General features: G+C 40.3%; 1 protein-coding gene across 1 annotated transcript in view; it reads left to right on the top strand.

The window, feature by feature from the left end:
* LOC130707137 (peroxisomal multifunctional enzyme type 2-like) overlaps positions 1 to 17541 on the top strand; it is a 75796-nt gene extending 58255 nt beyond the window's left edge. The window contains exons 15-16 of the mRNA XM_057540368.1: positions 4056 to 4164; positions 17035 to 17541. Of these exons, the coding sequence (XP_057396351.1) occupies positions 4056 to 4069 (14 nt within the window). The 3' untranslated portion in view covers positions 4070 to 4164; positions 17035 to 17541. The remainder of the gene's footprint in view (positions 1 to 4055; positions 4165 to 17034) is intronic.
* The last annotated feature ends 5383 nt before the right edge of the window (positions 17542 to 22924 follow it).

Below are 22924 nucleotides of genomic sequence, written 5' to 3'. Positions count from 1 at the left end.
TCTGGTAAGAAACATTTTACCGGGTACTTCAACTTGTCAAAAATAAACGGACTGGCAAGTATGAAAACATGCATTGTCATTTATGTTAAACATTGCAGTGAAAATACTGAATTTTCATTGTCTTTTAAAATTACTGTGCCCACAGAAACATTTTACACATAAAAATTATGGAAATGGTAATAAGGATGTTGAGTCTGTTTTTAAAAATGAGCTTAATAGAGAAATTAAGAGAATTTAAAATCAATAAAATGAAACATCAGTCAATATCCATCCCACTGGATGCTTGAATTCCTTTTTTGATGTACCTGGTGGGTGTTTGTGCCGCCTTTTCTTGGTTACCTCTAGTGATAGAGAACTCTGTTTTTCCGAAGGCAGGGAGGGACTTTCGTAGGAAAACAGGCTGTGCTAAGTGTTACATAATTGAGTGTAATGATGAAATATGTTTTCTGGTATAATCTGTTGATTTTTTTGTTTTTGCTTAATGAAGCAGGAGAGATTAAATTCCTCCTGTAGAGTTGGTTCAAATTGTTTTCAACAAACTTATGGTTACTGAACGGGAAAGGGGGGTGGGGGAGAGGGATAAATTAGGAGGTTGGGATTAACATATACACCCCACTATATATAAAATAGATAACCAACAAGGACCTACTGTATAGCACAGGGAACTATACTCAATATTTTGTAATAACCTATAAGGGAAAAGAATCTGAAAAAAATAGATATATATGTATGTATAACTGAATCACTGTGCTGTACACCTGAAACCAATACAACATTGTAAATCAACTATATTTCAATTGAAAAAAAAGATACATTGTACAACACAGAGAATATAGCCAGTATTTTGTAGTAACTGTAAATAGAAAATAACCTTTAAAAATTGTATAAAAGTAAAAGAATTAAAAATTTTTTTCAAAAGAACTAATAAAAATAAATAAATACATAAATATATAAAATCAAGCCACACCCCGCCAAAAAAAACCCCACAAACAAATCCTTTTCAAAAGGGAAGGAATATGAACTAAGGGGAACAATGTTAGCCTTGGAGTCAGGAGGCCAATCCCAACTTCACACAGTGGTGGGTCTGAGAGCCAGTCCTGTGATTCCTGAGCATCCCTCCTCTTGGCTGTTTTCTTGGTGCATCTCTTGGGGTTGTTTTAAGAGTTAGATGAAAATGAATGTGAAATATGTTTTTTTAATAGATCTTTATTGGAGTATAATTGCTTCACAATACTGTGTTAGTTTCTTTTGCACACCAAAGTGAATCAGCCATATGCATACACATGTCCCCATATCCCCTCCCTCTTGAGCCTCCCTCCCACCCTCCCTATCCCACCCCTCTAGGTCATCGCAGAGCACCGAGCTGACCTCCCTGTGCTATGCTGCTGCTTCCCACTAGCTAACTGTGAAATATGTTTTAATAAGACCACTTTATAGTTCTGTGCTTTATGAGTCATTAAATTGGGAGAGACAATGCTCTAAATGTAGTCAGATGAGTGTAGAGTTCAGTGATGCAGGAGCTTTGCTTACTTATACAGGGGTTGTCAGGCCCTGGAGCACTTGCAGGCAAGAGTTTGTCTGTGTGGGGGTGTGGGGTGGGTCCTGGTTGTCAAAGTTCTGATGCCAGGAGAGGGAGCACGTGTTCCAGTCTACCTGCAGATGGGTTGGATCTTTCTTTCTGGTAGGAGATGCTCCCAGCTTCCCTTCCCTGAAGCTCTTTGTCCCAGATTCATTCCATCAGCCCCTGGGGACCCCCTACAACATATTGGCTGGTTCCCTTGAGGGCTGAGGTCCTGATCTGATTTCAGCAGGTTGATCATGGCTTTGGGACCCCACCCAGCTCTGTTCACTTTTCCTAGGGTGAGACTTTACTCCTCATCTGATGGTGAAGGGCCTGCCCTTATGGGGCAGATTTCTGGGACTCACCCATTACCCATCTGCTTTCTATCATTGCTGGCTTAGTTGTCTCAACCGTATCTTCTATGTTTTGGATTGGATTCACCTAATACCAAACCATTTCCCAAACATGCCTCTGTTTTCTAAACTTCTGAGACAGTATGTCTTAGACCTGTGGTTTTCAAAATATGGTCTCTGCAGGCTCTTCAATAAGTGGTGCTGGGAAAACTGGACAGCTACGTGTGAAGGAATGAAATTAGAACACTCCCTAACACTGTACACAAAAATAAACTCAAAATGGATAAAAGACCTAAATGTAAAACTGGATACTATAAAACTCTTAGAGGAAAACAAGAAGAACACTCTTTGACATAAATCACAGCAAGATGTTTTTGACCCACCTCCTAGAGTAATGGAAATAAAAACAAAAATAAACAAATGTGACCTAATGAAACTTAAAAGCTTTTGCATAGCAAAGGAAACCATAAACAAGACAAAAAGACAGCCCTCAGAATAGGAGAAAATATTTGCTAACTAAGCAAGGGATTAATCTCCAAAATATACAAACAGCTCATGCAGCTCAATATCAAAAAAACAAACAACCCAATCCAAAAATGGGCAGAAGACCTAAATAGACATTTCTCCAAAGAAGACATACAGATGGCCAACAAATGCATGGAAAGATGCTCAGCATCACTAATTATTAGAGAAATGCAAATCAAAACTACAATGAGGTATCACCTCACACCAGTTAGAATGAGCATCATCAGAAAATCTACAAACAACAAATGCTGGAGAGGGTGTGGAGAAAAGGGAACCCTCTTGCACTGTCGGTGGGAATGTAAATTGATACAACCACTATGGAGAACAGTATGGAGCTTCCTCAAAAAACTAAAAATAGAATTACCATATGACCCAGCAACCCCACTACTGGGCATGCAGCCTGAGAAAACCATAATTCAAAAAGAGTCATGTACCACAATGTTCATTGAAGCTCTATTTACAATAGCCAGGTCATGGAAGCAACCTAAATGCCCATAGACAGACGAATGGATAAAGAAGAAGTGGTATATATATACAATGGAATATTACTCAGCCATAAAAAGGAACAAAATTGGGTCATTTGTAGAGATGTGGATGGACCTAGAGACTGTCATACAGAGCGAAGTAAGTCAGAAAGAGAAAAACAAATATCGTATATTAATGCATATATGTGGAATCTAGAAAAATGTTACAGATGAACTGGTTTGCAAGGCAGAAATAAAGACACAGATGTAGAGAACAAATGTAGGGACACCAAGGGGGGAAAGAGGGGTGGTGGGATGAATTGGGAGATTGGGATTGACATATATACACAAATATGTATAAAATAGGTAACTAATGAGAACCTGCTGTATAGCACAGGGAACTCCACTTCGCTGTACAGTAGAAACTAACACAACATTGTAAAACAACTGTACCCCAATTAAAAACAAACAAAAAACAAACAAAAAAACTAAAAGTAAAAAAAATGAAAACAAAATATGGTCTCTGGACCAGCAGTATTCGTGTCTCCTGGGAATTTGTTAGAGAGGCAAGTTTTGGGGCCCAACTTCAGACCTACTGTATCAGAAGCTCTTAGGATAAGGTCTCGCAATCTCCCTCCAGGGGATTCTGGTGCACATTACTGTTTACGCACCCCGTCCTGGACTGTCTGGTTGCCCTCCGTGAAGGCAGATTAGGCCACTTCATCTCCCCCTCCTCCCTGTACTAGTCCGAGAGTAGAATTTCTGCCTGGGGTCAGGTTTCACTCTATCTCTACCATCCTGTTGCTCAAATCCATCAAAAGGATCATGATTATTTCTACATATAAATAGTCCAGGTTAAGTAAGATTACCATGGGAGCATAACGAGCCACGTATTCTGGTGCTGTGATTTACAGACATCCATCCTGACCTGAACTAACTGGGTACTAATTCTGCAATGGCAGACAACATGCAATTTTTTAAAAAACAAAAGAAATGCCACAGGAGGGAGTGGTGGGGATGGTGGAGGAGCTCAAGGGTTTGAAGTCCGCTAGGATATTACCCTATATCACACTTAGGATAACTTCCCTGTACTTCCTTTTTCTTTCCTCTTATTTTTTCCTTCTGTTCTAGTTCTGATTTTCTTTCTTACAGGAGCAGATGAGTAGTTTGACAATGCTACTGGCTAATGAAAAGAAGAGAGCATTACCTTATTTATAGACTTTGGGCATTACTACCTAGCGGCTTAAATGTGAAAGCTGAGGTATGTCTTCATGATTGCTACTTAATTTTCTCAGGAATAACTAAGTAGGAGCTACAACATCTTTGTTTAGCAGCTATGGTTTTCATTAAATTTAATTAAGTCTCCCAGAAGCTTTAAATTTAGGGTAACTTCAAAATTCTGGTGGCTTCTGCTAAGTATAATTATATTCGCTTTACAGCTGCCATGGTTTGGGAAAGCTGGCCTGTCAGACTTAAAAATCTTTAACAAGTTCACCAGTACTTTGGTTTCAGAGAGTCCATTTCCAAGCTCAGCCCTCCCTTCCCTCTCTCCTTTCCTCCCTCCCTCACTCCCTCTTTCTTTCTTCCCCTTTTGCAGAAGGCTGTGGCTAATGTGAACTTAGCAAAAGCTGCCCAGTTATGCTTACAACCTCACTAATGAGTTGAGGTCAACATTTCTGAGGTTACTTTTGCCAGAAGGATTCTAAGACAGTCTTGGTTGACCACTGGGGTAAGTTGGGGTCCCTGAGTTCACTAGATTCTGTGTCCAAAGAACCAAGTGGACACAAGGCCTGGAGAGGATGAGAACAAGGGTCTGAGGCTGCCTTAATGGCAAACACTCACTGCCAGATTGGAAGGAGACTTAAGTGCCTGGAGCTCCCCCTCACCTTCTGTTTAATCCTTTTTCCTTTGAAATAAGTACATCCTTTTTAAATCTAGATTTAGAAGGGACTGTGCAAATTTGCTCTGAAGGTAGTGCAGTAACATTGCAGAAAGCCTTTTGATGTAACCATCAGTGTTTTCCAAATGACAAACTGTGTCATGAGAAGGAATTTGCTCCAGGTCGGTTTTCTGAACCCTCACCTGTGCAGTCCTGCAAACTGAGGTGGGCATAGGGAGGAGGAGGAGGAGGAAGAGGAGTTATTAAACAGCTACAGTGTGCAAAACTGGTCCTCCAGGCTCCAAGATTTTCATACCTCTTCCTCAGAGGTCCCAGAACAATTGCATTTTTGTACTTGTGCTGTAGTTTCATATCAACATTTTTCTCGCCTAGCTAAGAGTATAATGTATCATTGCAAAGGTAATGAGAGAAGGTTGTCAGGAGTTTGATGAAGTTCAAAATTGTTTTTGTACTCTTGATATCAGCTACACTTCCCTGGGTCTGAACACAGATTATCCAGGTCAATTCTATTTCTTTCGAAGTAAACAATTTTCAAGTTGCAAGCAGATGCCTGTACCACTTGTGTACATTCTATTTGATTCCAGCTGTAATCCTGGGCACATTTAATGACATGCATAATTGTTATGATGATCTGTTGTCACTGGGGATAAATATCAAGCAGTTGAATAATTTGCCTTAATTAGTACTGTTTTAATACAGCTAAACAAACCAAATGTTTTTAAGTTTTGTTTCCCTTTGATAGTTGTTCAGTATCTATAATCATATTACTATAATCATTTTTTCTATATTATTAGTTTTCCTGCTATCCATACAAAATAGAAATATTTCTCTCCAGTTCAGGATTGAATATGGACTGGATGTTAGATGATATCAAGGAATTTTATTAAGGGTAGCAGTGGTGTAGTGCTTATGTAAGAAAATGTTCTTACGTTATAGAAATGCACACTGAATCATGTAGGACTGAAGTGATATGCTAGTTGATTATACTATTCTTTTGTACATATTTGAACATTTTCATGATAAAAAACTCATGGATTGGAAGAATTAATATTGTTAAAATGACCATACCATCCAAGGTAATCTACAGATTTGATGAAATCCCTATTAAAACACCACTGGCATTTTTCACATGACTGGAATAAATAATTCTAAATTTTGTATAGAAACACAAAAGACCCTGAATAGCCAAAACAATCTTAAGAAAAAAAGAACAAAACAAGAGGTATCATCATACTCCCTGAGTTCAAGCTAAACTACAAAGCTTTAGTCATCAAAACAGTATTGCGCTGGCACAAACACAGGGACATAGATGAATGGAACAGAATAGAGAGCCCAGAAATGAACTCACACTTACATGGGCAATTAATCTATGACAAAGGAGGCAAGAAGATAGAATGGGAAAAAAGACAGCCTCTTCAATAAATGGTGTTGGGAAAACTGGACTACTTTCTCACACCTTATACAAAAATAAACTCAAAATGGATTAAAAACTTAAATGTAAGACCTGAAACCATAAAACTCGTAGAAGAAAACATAGGTAGTATGTTCTTTGACATTGGTCTTAGCACTATTTCTTTGGATATGTCTCCTCAGGCCAGGGAAACAAAAGCAGAAATAAACAAATGGGACTACATCAAACTAAAAAGCTTTTGTACAGTGAAGGAAACTATCAACAAAATGAAAAGACTGCCTATTGAATGGGAGAAGATATTTGCAAATGATATATCCAATAAGGGGTTAATATCCAAAATATACAAAGAATTCATACAATTCAATATCAAAAAAACAAACCACCCAATGAAAAAAGGGGCAGAGGACCTGAATAGAAATTTTTCCAAAGAAGACAAATAGATGGCCAACAGACACATGAAAAGATGCTCAACATCACTAATCACCAAGGAAATGTAAATCAAAGCCACAGTGAGATACCACCACCTCACACCTGCCAGAATGGCTATCAAAAAAACAACAAATAAAAACTGTTGGCGAGGATGTGGAGAAAAGTGAATCCTTGTGCACTGTTGGTGGGGATGGAAATTGGTGCAGCCACTATGGAAAAGAGTATGGAGTTTCCTCAGAAAAATAAAAAGAAAAATAATGTATGATCCAGCAATTCTACTTCTGGGTAGTTATTCAGAGAAAATGAAAAATTAGTTCAAAAAGATGTATGTACTTCACTGTTCATTGTAGCATTATATACAATAGCCAGGTTATGGAAGCAACCTAAGTGCCCATGAATAGATGAATGGATAAAGAATATGTGGTATATACACACACACACACACACACACACACACACACACACACACACACACAATGGAATATTACTCAGCCATAAAAAAGAATGAAATCTTGCTATTTGTGACAACATGGATGGACCTAGAGGGTATTATGCTAAGTGAAAAAAGTCAGACAGAGAAAGACAAATACTGTATGATTTCCCTTTATGTGAAACCTAAAAAACAAGACAAATGAACCAACATAGCAAACCAGGAACAGAATCATAGATACAGAGAACAAATGGGTGGTTGCCAGAGGGGAGGGAAGAAGGGGGATGAGAGAAATAGGTGAAGGAGATTAAGAAATATGAACTTCCAGTTACAAAATAAATGAGTCACAAGTATGAAATGTTCAGTGTGGGGAATATAGTCAATAATAATGTAATATCTTTGTATGGTGACAGATGGCAACTAGACTTATTGTGGTGATCATTTTGAATGTATAGAAATATTGAATCACTATGTTGTGTAATGGGAACTAACATAGTGCTGTAGGTCAATAATACTTCAAAACCGAACAAACTCATAGAATAAGAGATCAGATTTGTGGTTACCAGAGGCAGGGGTGAGGAGAGGGGGCATCTGAAGGTGGTAACAAGGTACAAACTTCCAGTTATAAAATAAATAAGTACTAGGGATGTAATGCTCAACATGATACATATGATTAACACTGCTGTATGTTATATATGAAAGTTGTTAAAGTAAACCCTAAGAGTTCTCATCACAAGGAAAAAATTTTTTCTTTTATTTTGTATCTATATGAGGTGATGGTTGTCACTAAACTTATTGTGGTAATAATTTCATGATGTAGAAGAGGCAGATCTTTACGCTGTACACCTTAAACGTAGTTAGTGCTGTATGTCAATTATATCTCAATAACATTGGAAGGAAAAAAAAATTAGCCCCCTCATACACGTGCACGCCATAATGCAAAGCTACCGCATTTGATCCGCACACACAGAGTGATCCCGACCCCCTCTGCCCAGTTTGAAAAGATGAGCAAGGAAGCCTAGAAAATGCTAGGGTTACTCTGCAGTCCTTGCGACAACCAGAAACACCCCCATGTGTCCAAATGAGCCTAGGAGGCTGGCATCTGAGTACTTGGTGCAGGGCTGGGTGGGGTCAAAGGGTGGGAAAGGAAAGGAAACCCTCTGCATTCAGGCTGAGACTGCACGAGATATTCGTGCTGGGGGAAGAAGGGCTCCAGTCCCTGAGGCTGTGTTTCTGGGGCACTGCTGTCCTGTGGCTCTTGCCTCCTACCCATCACATTCCCCTCCATTTCCAGAAAGTGGTTCTTAGGTGCTCCCTACAAACTCCATCTACTTGCTGATGGCTAAAATCCCCGTAAGGGGAGAAAGCATTTCAATCTCTAATCCATGATAAGATATATAAAAGTAAACACCTGGTTGAGATGAAGCATTGGCATTCATTTACCCTGAGGTCTCATCAGTCAACAAGTGTTAAGTGTGGAAATGAGAGCTTTTCCTAACGAGAGGGGAAGAAGGTGGTGAGGATGGTGCCTGGAAAGTGGAATAGGCCGCTCCTGACTCATTCTGGTCTGTGTGTGGACTGACAGAGGCCCTCCTTGCTTCTGTGGCCTCTGGCGCCTGACGTAGGGAAGACCCTGAGGGAAAGCCCTGAGGTGTGCTTCTGAAGCAAGAAGCCTTCCTGTTCTATTTGGCCAATGGAAATCAATTTCATTGCTCTACAGTATGAGGTTTTCCTTTTTCCAAATGTGACAGGGGAAGAGGCCTTAGAGGTTCAGAGATGGCAAGTGTAAATTAGGGAGCTAGAACCAGACAATGGCAAGCATGGCTGACACGTGTCCTCCATCTACTTAGGTGCTAGGATGGCGACATCATTTTGGATATTTTAACCACTGAGTTTTCCTCTCTGACTCTGTTACGTGGAGACTGGGCTGCACAAGTGAAACAGGTGATCTCTGATACCTAATACAGTGTGTTTTTACCTTGTATTAACAAGGTGCTTTTAAATCCTTGCTCTTTACCATAAATTAATTGTAGTTGTTAATATGCTTTGGCATTGTCTTAAATCATTGTGTTAGCTGTGAGAAGATCATTCAGAAAGGGTTTTTTTTTGTTTTTTTTTTGTTTTGATAAAGATTACCCATGATTGCTCCCTGAACTATCTCACATACAGTATTAGACATAAGGTAATCTGTACATGATTTTGCTCCATGACCAAAAAAACAGTGCTTTGTGCAAACCTGCTTTGTGCCAGGGACTCTAATAGAGCCTAAGCTATGTTTTAAGTGTCTTGTAAATGGCTTGGAGTGCAGAGGAATAAATTAAGATGACTCTAAGGGGATGTGAGTCCAGCCACATTCTCACCTTTCCTGCTCTTATGCTTTCTCTATTGCAGTCGTTAGTCTACTGAGGACGTGTTTTTACCTCTCAGAATTGTTCACGAGCTATTAAAGTGTTTGCAATAAGAGAGGCTAATACCAGATTGCCCCCTCCCTCTGAGTATGGAGAGGTTTTAAAATGAAGAGGGACTTACTGACTTGCTAGTAAATGTTGAACTCTTAAAAGTGCTTTAGAGAAATCATGACCTGGTGAGCAGTTGGCATCTGCCTTCGGAAAAGGAGCTAAGTTTTTCCTTCATTGGGCTTTTATCCGAATCAGAAGATCAGTAACAGTGATGTGATACTGAGACAAGGGCAACAGTGCTCTAGTAATGAAGCAGAGGGAATGTGGAAAATTCTGAAAATCTTGGCAAGGGAAAAGGATCCAGGATCCAGAATCCAGAAGGCCACAGAATCAGTAGCAGTGACTTTAGCAAGTGATTATGGAATCCAGGATCTCTAGAGTAGGTGAGGGCTGCAAATGAATTCTTGAGGGTTTTAGCTGTTTTTCTAACCTTTTTAACCTTAAAGTTGGTGTGTGTTGAGAAAAGTCAGTATCTTTCCAGATTGGAGGTTAGTGCAGAGGGATTTATGCAGCGGTTTTCAGGTCGTGGTCATGGCATCAGCGGCATCAGCATCATCCAGGAAATTGCTAGAAATGCAAATTCTTGGGCCCAGATCAGACCTACTGAATCAGCAGTTTGCTTTAACAAGTTTCCAGGTGATTCTGATGCCTGCTTAAGTAGGAGAGCCACCTGTCTACATCCTTTCAGTGGATCCCACCCATAGGTGTGTGGGATTTCCAGAACTCTTTGTGAATCGGTGAGATTGGAGCTTGGTTTGTAAGCTCTCGTGTAGTGAATGAGTAAATAGGAGGTTGAGTTTTGGCAGCTAAAGTTGGCCACAGATTTAAGAACAAAATTTCTTTTTCTAAAAATCTGGAGATATTTTGCCTCTTCAGTACAAAATATTCCTGAAACTAAGAAGGAAAGTACTGACTTAAAATGGAAAAGGAAAAAAGGGTGATTCTGGGAAACACCAGGACACACACCTGACTGGTTATTAGTTGACAATATGAAAATCACTGTGCCCCAAAGAAAACTTATTTGATGATATTAAATGAAATTTTATCCAAATGAAAGCATATGAAAAGGAAATATGGATGGATAATTACCATGAAATTGTTGAATTTCAGTAAAGGCAATTTTTCATTTGTAGAAATGACATTTTTAACTCTGTACCAGCTCAGAGAAACCATCAGCAGGAAGAGTCATGGGAGTTTTAGTCATTTTTAGCCTTGGATCAGTTATATAACATGTTTGTGATGCGAATCAAATGGTATAAAGATTAAATATGAAGGCCCTCTTGCAAATTGTTTTATGTGTAACGTGTTCTTCACGTTAAGGTCAATTCATTCGGTAATATAAGGAATTCCAATGAGAATATGGAATTTTATGAATATTTTCTTTCATCAATGTAACAAGAATTTAAGTGACTACCATGTGGACAGCATAGTAATAGTGTTCTCACCCTTCCTCCAGACAATGTTAGGAAGAGTCAGCCACATTCAGGGGGTGGTGGTGATGGGATGAACTGGGAGATTGAGATTGATATATATACACTAATATGTATAAAATAGATAACTAATAAGAAAAAGCTGTATAAAAAAATAAATAAAATAAAATTCAAAAATTCAAAAAAAAAGAAAGAAAGAAAGAAAAAAAAAAGAGCCACATTCATATGAAGGGTGAATAAGATTTTTTGACCACAGAGATACACCGCTATGGAAAAGATACAAAATTAAAAGTAACCGAACTTTACCTCAAGCCAAACCAAGGCTTTTGAAAATGAGAACCCTTATATGCATAAAGGAGAAACCATATACAAAACTAAAAATATCACCTTAGGAATGCCTTACCTTTGAGTTACGGGGCTCTTAATTTTCTAAAATTACCCCTTCCCTTGTGTGGATATTATATGCTGAGCTAACGATTCCTTATTGAGCATCCTTTTTGGCTGAATAGCTTCCCTATCAAACTATCCCAGAATGGTCAAGACTGAAATTGATTTTTAGAAGATTGGGTGTATCAGACACTGACTAAAAAAGGATTGCCCAGTTCCTCATATGTCCACTCTATGACTTATTCTTCCCATTATATGTTTTAGAAATCAATTGTGAATCAGGTTTCCGTGAGTCATTTTTGTAAACAATAGTCTTTTGAATCTTCTTAATAAAATATGTGCTTTCTGCCACTAGATGTCTAGAAAAAAATGGAGTAATATATCTTCCTCGCAGCTCTAGTGAGGATTCTTTTATGTTAATATTCTTTTAAACAAATGAAGCTTCAGGATAAAAGTTCATTCAGCAATGTCTATGGGAAATAAATGATAAGCCACAGGCCATATTCAGAAATGCAATCAGAAAAGAAGGCTAGCTTTTAACTTAGGGCTGGTTTTTAACTTTGTGGGACATAAAGTCATCCTAGAAGGCTGGCGATAGGTAACTACATACATACATAATATTTATATATCTAACATACATATCTAACTAGGCAAAAGTACTTCTTCCCATGGCAGGCCAAAGTCAGTATGGGAAGAAAACCTTCATTGTATTTAAACAGTGAGAATATGTGAGATTAAGACTTTGGAAGGCAGAATGTGGGAATAAACGTTAAAATGAGAGGGCTTCCCTGGTGGTGCAGTGGTTGAGAGTCTGCCTGCCAATGCAGGGGACACGGGTTCGAGCCCTGGTCTGGGAAGATCCCACATGCCGTGGAGCAACTGGGCCCGTGAGCCACAATTACTGAGCCTGCGTGTCTGGAGCCTGTGCTCCGCAACAGGAGAGGCCGCGGTAGTGAGAGGCCCGCGCACCGCGATGAAGAGTGGCCCCCGCTTGCCACAACTAGAGAAAGCCCTCACACAGAAACAAAGGCCCAACACAGCCATAAATAAAAAAATAAAAAATAAAAATTAAAAAAAACGTTAAAATGAGAGGAAGAGGATCTATTATTTCAACTATAAGCCGAGTGTTTGTATACATTATATCATATAGTCCTCAAAAGAAGCTTCAAGGATAATATCTCCATTTTACAGATGAAGTACCAACAGATCAGGAATATCCTCAAGATCATGGACTAAAAATAGGGGTTTATTGTAGAAATCTTATCAAAGACCCAAATCTTCGGTGCTGGGATGGTAAAGTCCAGGCAATGCCAGAGCTCTGATGGGGTAAACAGTTGATAAAAACATACGTAAACTGACTGGCACTATTCCTCATTTACTGCCTCCTCTCAATGCTGCTATTCCCTGAGTTTACTCATAAAATCTTGGCCAAAGAAATTGTTCAAAGGAGGTGGATAAAAGTCCAGTATCCAGAATATATAAATAACTCTTACAAATCAACAATAAAGAGACAAATAATCCAAATAAAAACGGGCAAAGAATTTGAATAGACCGTTATCCAAAGAAGATATACAAATGCCAATAAGCATGTGAAAAGATGCTCAACATCATTTGTCATTAGGGAAATTCAAATCAAAACCATAATGAGATACCCCTTCATAGCCACTAGGATGTGGAGAAATTGAAACCCTTATTCATTTTGCTGATGGGGATGTAAAATGGTGTTGCCACTGTGGAAAAGTTAGGCAGTTCCTCAGATAGTTAAACATAGATTTATCACATGACCCAACCATTTGACTCCTAGTTATATACTCGGAAGAACTGAGAACATATGTCCACACAAAAACTTGTACATGAATGTTCGTTGCAGTATAATTCATAATAGCCCAAAAGTAGAAACTCAAATGTCCATCAACTAATGAATGGATGAACAAAATATGCTATATGCCTGCAATGGAATAATATTCCACCATAAAAAGGAAGAGGCACTGATATCTGCTACAACGTGGGTAAACCTTTAAAACGTTATGCTGAGTGAAAGAAGTCAGCCATAAAAGGCTACATATTGCATGATTCCATTTATGTGATTGATCCAGGATAGGAAATTTATGGAGACATAAAACAGATCAGTGAGCAAGAGAAGGAAATGGAAAATGATGACTAATGTGTATGGGTGCTCTCTTGGGGTAACAAAAATGTTCTGAAATTAAATAGTGATAATAGTTGCACATTCTTGTGAATATACTAAAAGACCAGTGAATTGTACACTTTAAAAAGGATGAGTTTGATGGTATATGAATTATATACTAATAAAAAAACCCTTTATAGCTCAATAAAGCAATAGAAAAATTAACAAAATCAAAGGCTGTTTCTTTGACTAGATAAATGAGATTGACAAACTCTAACAAAAATGTCGAGGAAAAAGAAGGTCGATAAAATTAAATATGATACAGAAAGAGAATGGTCAAATAAATACAGATACAACAGGAATATTAAAACAAATAATAAAAGATTAGAGAAACATCTCACAGTAGTATGAGCTTGATATATCAGGAATGATGACGTATCCTGCCCGTGTTCTCAAATGGCTGTGGGCTTAAGGTTTTATCTTTCCTGGGAGGGCCATGTTGGGGGTGTGAGGGTAGGGTTGGGGGGCAACAGCAATCTTTGAAGGGGCCTCAAAGGGAGAAGGAGTCCCTTTAGCCCAAATCTGCAGCAATGGGCAACCAGCGAACTGGGAAATTCCTAGCATTTCTGCCAGTGACCTGGAAGTTTTGGCTAGCCTGGGTCCTAGCATTGTTACCGTCTATAATGAAGCCCGAGTGGACAGTTACCACTAGATGGCATCACAGTGCAGCTAGCCAGGATGAATTTGAACTGTGCAACTCTGCAACTCTCGGTCCGTGGTTTAGAAGCTCGTCCTGGACACTTCATTTAGTCTCACAATTAAACATCTCTTCATTTACATGGCTAATTTCTAATGTTTGTATTCTACTTATCCAATTATGGCTTTTTCTCTACTGTGAATGACTGTATGTGAGAGAACTCAAAATGTAGATGAAGTGGATACATTCCTTGAAAAATATAAAATGTCACAACTAGCACAAATATAGAAAACTTGAATCGTACATATGAAATCAATTGAAATGGCATTTAACAACTTCCCCTCCCTGGAACCCCAAGCTTAGATTGTTTTACAGGTAAATTCTAAGAAACTTTCAAGAAACAGTTGTTTTCTAACCTACACTGGATATTCCAGACAATGGAAGAGAAGAAAAACTGCCTGACTCATCTTATGGACCCAGAGTAAGAACTAAGCTTCACAGTGTGTCTGTGAGCGCACCCTCTGCCAGGAGGGGCGGCTGCCTCAGCACCGGGCAGACATTGGAGCCTGGCCTTTGCCCACTGAGTCCAAAAATGTGTCACCAAGGTGCCAGGTTCTTCCCGCTCCCTTCTTCCTCAACCTCCCCAGCAGACGAGAGCTCCGGGTACTCAGGATGAGAGACCTCGGCTGGTGTGTGGAGACTCCAAGTCACACCAGGACCTCCTGATTAGAGGAAACTGAGGCAGAGAGAAGGGACTGCACCACTCCCTCCTAGGGCAGCTGGGTGAGAAAGCCCTTCCTTGGTCTGCGTTGAAATCTGCTTCCCTGGGGCGCTCCCTGAGAACAAGACCTGCTTGAGCCGCCCAACTGGGAAGGTAAACAACTGGCTGGGAAGAAACAGGGTCTCCTGATCTATCTGTGGTGCTAAGGTTAAAGACTGAGGTCTAGGGAGGTACTGGCTACCACACACTGGGGACTTGAAGCAGATGAAGGACAGACCAAGATAGTGAAGGGTCTTGATTGGAGGAGCCAATGGCAGCTGGGTTAGCTGTTTAGCATACAGCTGCTGTGGCTGGATAGCACAGGATATGAACGGTGTTGGGAAAATCCCATATTAGCCAGAGGCTTCTCTGTTATACTGATATCATTTGTCTATCAATCCGCATGTAGGAATTTCTGCAAGACAGACTGTATCTAGGAGTTAATTTATCCAAGACTGCACATGCTCTATGGGGAAAAAATTAAAATGTAAAGAAAAGGCATAAAGGATGATCTGAATAAATGGAGAAACATTTCCTGCTCTTGGATGAAATGACTAATATAATGAAGACGGCAATTTTCCCTAAATTATCTATAATTTCAATTCAATCCTGATAAAAATTCTGTTTGGATTTTTTGATGAATTTGATAGCCTTTACTTGAACATTTATACAGAATAATGAAAGTCCACAAATAGTACACCAATATCTTTTTAAAAATTGTAAACACATGAGAGCTATGCTCCTAACAAATGTGCGGTACAGTATTGCTAACTATAAGCAGAATGTTGTACAGCCGGTTTCCCGAACTTTTCCATAGTCAGCCAAGTTTGCAAAAGAAAAGTAAACGGAATAACATTCCCTGGCAGATATTAAGACATGCTACAAAGCCATAGTAATGAAAACAGTGTGATATTGGTACAAGGACAGACAAATCGATCAATGGAACAGAATAGAGAGCTCAATGTGATTTGTATATTGAGTGGAAATTAATATATCGTAAAGGTGGCACCACAAGTCAATGGGGAAAGGAAGGATTGTGTAGTACACTACTGGATGGACAGGCACATTATACAGAGAAGAATAAGATTGACCTTGTTATAACACTATATACAAAGGCAGATTCCAGATGAATGAAAGACCTAAATGTGAAAGTTTAAACTATCCAGTTATTAGAAGAAAATGTACAATTTCTTTGTGATCTTAAGGTGGGGAAGGATTTATTAACTAAATCCTCAAATGTGAAATCTTTAAAAAAAAAGTTGATTTCGATTACACCTGGGCAATGTTATTGTTGATACAATGATTAGAATGTTAACAGACATTATAAATAAAGTGCTAATGCCAACAAGGGACTGATATCTGAAAACTATTGCAAATTAACAAGAAAGAGGTACAAACTCTAGTGGAAAGTGGTGAAGTATGGGAAAAGAAAATTTACAGAATACATACAAAATTTTACAAGAACATATGCAAATCAAAGAATATACATTGTTTATGAAGAGGCAGAGAAATGCTGGTAGGCCATGGGGATTTACAAATATACATGTGAAGAGACAAAGGAGTTAACGAATAAATAAGAGAGGAGTCTGTGTGGACCAATAAACTGAGTCCCACCAACTGAGGCCTGTAATCTCAGTCTTCCAAGGAGACCCAAAAAGAAAAGGAAAGCAAAAAAAATTGAAGATATCTGTCTTTTTTAAAGCTCCAAACCCACCCTTTCTTTCTAGTTTTATCCCTTGAGGCTCTGTAAATATCTTCTCATTAAATAGGTAACTTCAGAGGCTGTCTTTTTTTTTTTAACGTCTTTATTGGAGTTTAATTGCTTTACGATGTTGTGTTAGTTTCTGCTGAATAACAAAGTGAAACAGTTACATGTATCAGAGGCTGTCTTGATGATTATCTGAAGTGATGTATGTAGGGCAGCTGGCACAGAGTATATACTCAAATGCTAGTTTCCTCTTCCTCACTTTAATGCTTTCTTTTTCATCCCCCTTCCCCCTACCAGTTCTTTATTTGAACCTTCAAAAGTTTTTCACTGTTGGGTTCATTTCTGTTTTTCTCTATCGCTTTTGAAGCGTGGTCACGTATTCTCTCCTACAGGTGTGTCTCCTGATTAACCCTCTTCTGGAGATCTCATGTCTATGGATGCAGCCTGGGAGAGCACGAGGGGTTTCTGAAGCCATGTCACCCTGATGACTCGGGTGGAGTTCTTGCCCCCCAGCCCTCCATCCCTACCCCAGAAATCTATCATGTAACTCCTGCTGCTAGCGAACGCCCTTTCTCTCCCATCCTCGTGCTATACTTTCTTAGCCCCAAGGAAAAAAGGTTGTGGATACCTGTTGGATTTCATTTTGTTCAGTTTGCCCTCAGCCTGTCAATTGTGCTATCAAAGAAGCTCTCCAGGTTTGTGTCATTCCAGAATTTGATATACGTATTGGGTAGATTTCCATGGTGCTTCTGGGCAGAACAAGGACAAATTGAGGGATGGTACAAAACGCAGGTTTAACTTCAACGTAGGGAAAACTTTGAAAAATCAGAATGGTCTCAACATGGAATGGGTTTCCATGGAGGGTAGTGAATTCCTTGTCAGTGGAGATGTTCCGAGTGTGGCTGCTTGATCAAGGGGGGGGGGGGGGTGGAGTCCCGTGGATCTCGACCCTCCTGTCACATTAGAATCATCTGGGGAGTTGTTTAAAGCTCCCTGTGCTTGCCCCTTTCCCTCGTTTAGTCTTCTTTAATTGGTTCCACATGGGAGCAGACATCAGATTTAAAGCTTAAAACTCCCCAGGTGATTCCAATGTGCCCCCAGAACTGAGAGAGTCTACTGTAGAAAAAAAATTAAAGTTCAGAAAGTTGGGTCTGACAACCTAAAACTCTTCCTTTCATCTTGGAAATGATATTATTTTAACTTCCTATTTGGTATCGAGTCGGTGCTTAGGTGCTTTTGGACGCTGACCTCCTTTTCCTCCCCATGTTTTCTTTCAACTAAGCTCTCCCCCGTGTCCACCCAGAACATCTTTGTGGAAGACAGTTGGTTGCCTCTCCTGTGGCCCCTCTTCCTCTTGGGTGCTGGTGTGTTTTGCTCCCTTTGAGATCAGTTGCCTTAAAGTGCTCTGTTGCCCTCACACACTGGAAATCACAGCACTTTCTCCAGAGGGACAGTTTTCTGTAGAACTGGCCATTTTAAATAGTAGCACAAGATTGAAGAAAACACATTTAAATGTGGAAAGGCCATTGACAGTAGCCGTAAGTGTAAATTTTCTGTTTTTGGGCCCATATGTTGAACTGGTTTAAAAAGCCCCAGATTCTTGTTTACTTAGTTGGAAAACACATTAAGGAATGATTACAGGGGCCTCCATTTAGGGGCGCTTGTTAATTATCTGCTTCCTGCAGAGAAAAGATGAGGTTGGGTGGAGGAAGGGCATAAAGGCAGAGAGAGAGAGAGAGAGAGGAATCAACTGCAGGACCCCAGCCTGTAATAGAGGTAATGACCTGAAGTCCCCTCATCACAGAGTCTACATCCTGTTTTTCTGTCGAGTGAACTTATCTTGAAATCTGAGATGCCCCTTCCCCTTTGTCCTTTTCAGACTGGCTGTCTGCTCTTTCCTTCTTTTTAGCTGCCTTGAGAGCACTGGACACAGTGCCATTCTATAGAGTTAATTCTTATGTCTCTTGCTTCCTTTCAAGAAAAAGATCAGGGCTTGACATTATGACAGGTCTCCTCAAAGACCTGTGAGAGGGTAAAGTTCTTTAAAATATAATCATTTGCTTCTAGGCGAATAGCAGCAATTCTTGTTCCCAAACTTTAACCTTCCAACCATTAAATGTTAAATGTAAATAAGATAAACCTTTATATTGCCTTAAATACCTTCCTTTAAAAAATTTCTTTCTCAGATAAATTTTCCCACCTAGTTTCATGGATTTCTTCCCTTAACCTGACAGTTGGCCATATTTACTCCTTCCTAAATTCTTTTTTTTAAATTGAAGTATAGTTGATTTACAATGTTGTGTTAGTTTCAGGTGTACAGCACAGTGATTCAGCTCTCTGTTTTTTCAGATTCTTTTCCCTTATAGGTTATTACAAAATATTGAGTATAGCTCCCTGTGCTGTACAGTAGGTACTTGTTGGTTATCTATTTTTTAAAATTTTTGTTTATTTTTAAAAATTAATTAATTAGTTTATTTTTGGCTGCATTGGGTCTTCGTTGCTGCGCCCAGGCTTTCTCTAGTTGCGGCGAGCGGGGGCTACTCTTCGTTGCAGTGCATGGGCTTCTCGTTGCAGTGGCTTCTCTTGCTGCAGAGCACGGGCTCTAGGCGCGCAGGCTTCAGTAGTTGAGGCACGCGGGGTCAGTAGTTGTGGCTCGCAGGCTCTAGAGCGCAGGCTCAGTAGTTGTGGCGCACGGGTTTTGTTGCTCCGCAGCATGTGGGCTCTTCCCGTACCAGGGCTCGAACCCGTGTCCCCTGCATTGGCAGGCGGATTCCTAACCACTGCGCCACCAGGGAAGCCCCTATCTATTTTATATATAGTCGTGTGTACATGTTAATCCCAGACTCCTAATTTATCGCCCCCATCCCCTTTGGTAACCATAAGTTTGCTTTCTATGTCTGTGGGTCTATTTCTATTTTATAAATAAGTTCATTTGTATCTTTTTTTTTTAGACGGCACATATAAGTGATATCATATGGTATTTGTGTTTCCCTCTCTGGCTTGCTTCACTTAGTATGATAATCTCTAGGTCCATCCATGTGGCTGCAAATGGCATTATTTCATTCTTCTTTATGGCTGAGTAATATTCCATTGTACATTGTATATATGTATCACATTTCTTTATCCATTCATCTGTCTATGGACATTTAGGTTGCTTCACTCTTTCCTAAATTCTTAAAATGGGGTGCATGGGAGTATAGTTTTTAAGCCACAAAGAAAATTTTGTTTGTCTGTTACCTCACTGATAAGCGCTTCTGTTTTTTGCTGGGTCGGCTTTATTGAGCTAAGGCTGAAATGCAATGCTCTCCACTCAGCCATCGCATTGCCCTTCTGGAACCGAAGTTACTACGTCACCCTTGGCTGGAACTCTGGATTCAGAGGAGAAGCTGAAGGATGGTAACAGGGGCTTTGTAGTTATGGAATTATACCCTTTCCTTGAGCGAATAGAGAAAAGCACAAGCTTGTGTTTATGTTGGTCATTTTTAACTCATATCCTTTTGGGGGGGGACATTAAAATGCTGCTCATGAAACACAGAAGTGCTAGGCTTCAACTGTGTGCCTTCAGCACAGTTGGCTGACATGCAGTGCCCAGCAGGCTTCTAGAGCAGCGGTCCCGACCATTTTGTCACCAGGGACTGGTTTCGTGGAAGACAATTTTTCTACGGACCGGTGGCGGGGGGTTGGGGGGAATGGTTCAGGCAGTAATGTGAGCGATGGGGAGCGGCAGATGAAGCTTTGCTCGCTCGCTGCTCACCTCCTGCTGTGTGGCCTGTTCCTAGCAGGCTGCGGACCAGTTGGGGACCCCTATTCTAGAGAACAAACCAGGATGATGGGGTTGAGGAGTTTCACTTTTGGCTTAGCTTTGTTTGACATCCAAAGATTTCATTTTAGAAGTTTGGTGCCCCAAAGGTCTAGAGATGGATAAGTGTTTATGGCTCCAGGAAGCTCTCAGCGGTTCTGAACTCCCTTATGAATCATTTGTGTGACTGTAAGAACTAGGCTTAAAGAACTCCTAGACAAGAGTCAGTACCCCTTGGCCTGGTGGAGGCTGATGATGTTGGCATGACCATGTGACAGATGCACCACCTCCTTAAAGCTTTTGGGAGCCTTTCCTCAGTGGAAGGTGCTCTTACCCTGGAGAAATGGGGACTATTAAATTAGGAGGAATTGTGGTGTCTTGGCCCAGCATCCAGTAAGAGGTCCTCAGAGCAGCACAGCTACCCCACCTCTGGGTCCTAGCTACCTGGAACTTTTGGTTAACTTAAAAAAAATCACCAAACAAAATCACACACACAAATTAGCTCATGCTGAATGGGTGGCAGCTAGCAGGAATCATGTTAGCAGATATGATGGAAATGAGTTTTATTAATTATATAATTTTGAACTATCTGAATTCAGCTAGTTACACCAGACCCATTTGATGAATCAAGAGATCATGAGTATGAATAATGCCTTGGTATACACTTGCCTTATTTCTGAGTAAAGTTCCATGTTTATATGATAATCATTGATCTTCTCTCGCTACCATTATCAACAGTTCAAGCAGTCTTCCCAATTATGTTTTTATTTTCTTGTGACCTACTTCTGAAAAAATGTAGATGCCTTTGATCTAGACTATGATGGTCTTGGACCTGCTCTGCCTGAGTTCCTTTTTTTTTTGTCCTTCTGCTGCTGTGCTCTCTATCACGGAGGGGCTGACCCACGAAGGCTGTGGTTTACCAAAGTCTTGTGTTTGCTAGCTTCTCACTGACTTTAGCCAGTGGAGGCACTGGTGAGATCCCCAAGGGAGGTTGGGAGAAGCCAGGGTATTTTCCCTCCTCCCTCTGCCTTGGGCTGATGCTCTGGCAGCAGGTGAATTTATCACGTGGCTCCAGCTCCCACTGTACAGGCTCTGCGTGCGTCAGGCTTTGTTGGCTGATGGACTGTCCTGAGTTCCAGCAGTACCACCTCTTCTCTTTGTTCTCCACCCTAAAGGTGGTATTGGCATCCTGTTGTTGCTAATATCTGGGTTATGGCATCATCACCTGTTCGACTCTCAGCTTCTCCATCACCTGTGTTACCCATTCTGTGCCTTCAATCCCCTCTGTTTTAAATACTTGCAGTGGTACATAATCAACCTCCTCGTTTTGTAAAGAGGAATTTGAAGTCCAGAGAGATAAAAGTGTGCTTCCTAAGGCTATCTGGAAGTCAAACTTCTAGCATTTCAAGCACTGACAATGCGGTTAAGAATCCAGAAGAAAACAGTAATTTCTTTGATGTGAGTAGCTATCTGAAAATGCTTACACTAATGCCCAAACATCAGCCCCCCAAGCAGACACTCATTAAGCCTATTATTTCTGTTTTTTGCAAACAATTATTCAAGTTGTTGTCACTAAAATTCTCCTGGAAACTGGTGCTCATATTTGCCTGGTGACAGCATTGCGCCCAGGCTGTTGTTTCATTGACTAGAGCTCTCATAGCCTGGAATGGTGGTGAATGTATCTCCCCAGGCACCTAATTTACTGTTAACTAGAGACTCAGCCAGTGGAATCTGAGTTGATAATTTATAGAAGCACAGAGAACTGAAACCCCCAAACACAGGACTAAATAAATTAGTGGTTTCATTTTCCTGACACAATGAGAAGCCAGAAATGGGGAGTTGCCGGCAGTAATCCCAGCTTAACGATGTCGGGGCTGAGACCTTCACTGTGGTGGTGGCCATGCAGGTCTACTGCTTAGATCTTCCTTCAAGGAAGAATTTGCCGTCTTGAGAGACTCCAAATGCAACGCTTTCGGGATCTGCCTCAGCTTTTGATGCAGGGCCACACTTTTCCCAGGCAGCCCCCAAGTAATGACTGAGCATAGCAGAAGACACTGGGGCATGGCCATTCTTTCTGATATAGGATTCATCAAATGGACAGTCTCTGCTCTGGAGGTTCCTGTTGGCTTTGCTGAAATTTTGTGAGATTTGCATCTTAATTCAAGGCTCCTCTTGTTCAATACTGCCTTCTTCCCCCTTTCCTCTCATAAGCGTGGTCAGATTTTCAAATCAGAAAATCTGAAGGCCTTTGTGGCCCAATCCCCTACCCCCCTCCAATACCACTTTTGATCTTTACCCTCCCAATAATGCCAGAGTTGCACTCCTAACTCTGATTCAGTGTCTGCTTCCTGGAGGTCCTGACAGCACTTCTCTTGGCCCTTCCCTACTATTTTTTTTAAGTTAAATATAGCTGATGTATAATATTATATGTTACAGCTGTACAGTGTAGTGATTCACAATTTTTAAGGGTTATACTCCATTTA

Source organism: Balaenoptera acutorostrata, chromosome 2 (assembly GCF_949987535.1).
Source record: "Balaenoptera acutorostrata chromosome 2, mBalAcu1.1, whole genome shotgun sequence".
In the NCBI taxonomy this organism is placed as follows: domain Eukaryota; kingdom Metazoa; phylum Chordata; class Mammalia; order Artiodactyla; family Balaenopteridae; genus Balaenoptera; species Balaenoptera acutorostrata.
This window is presented reverse-complemented; position numbering and strand designations above follow the sequence as displayed.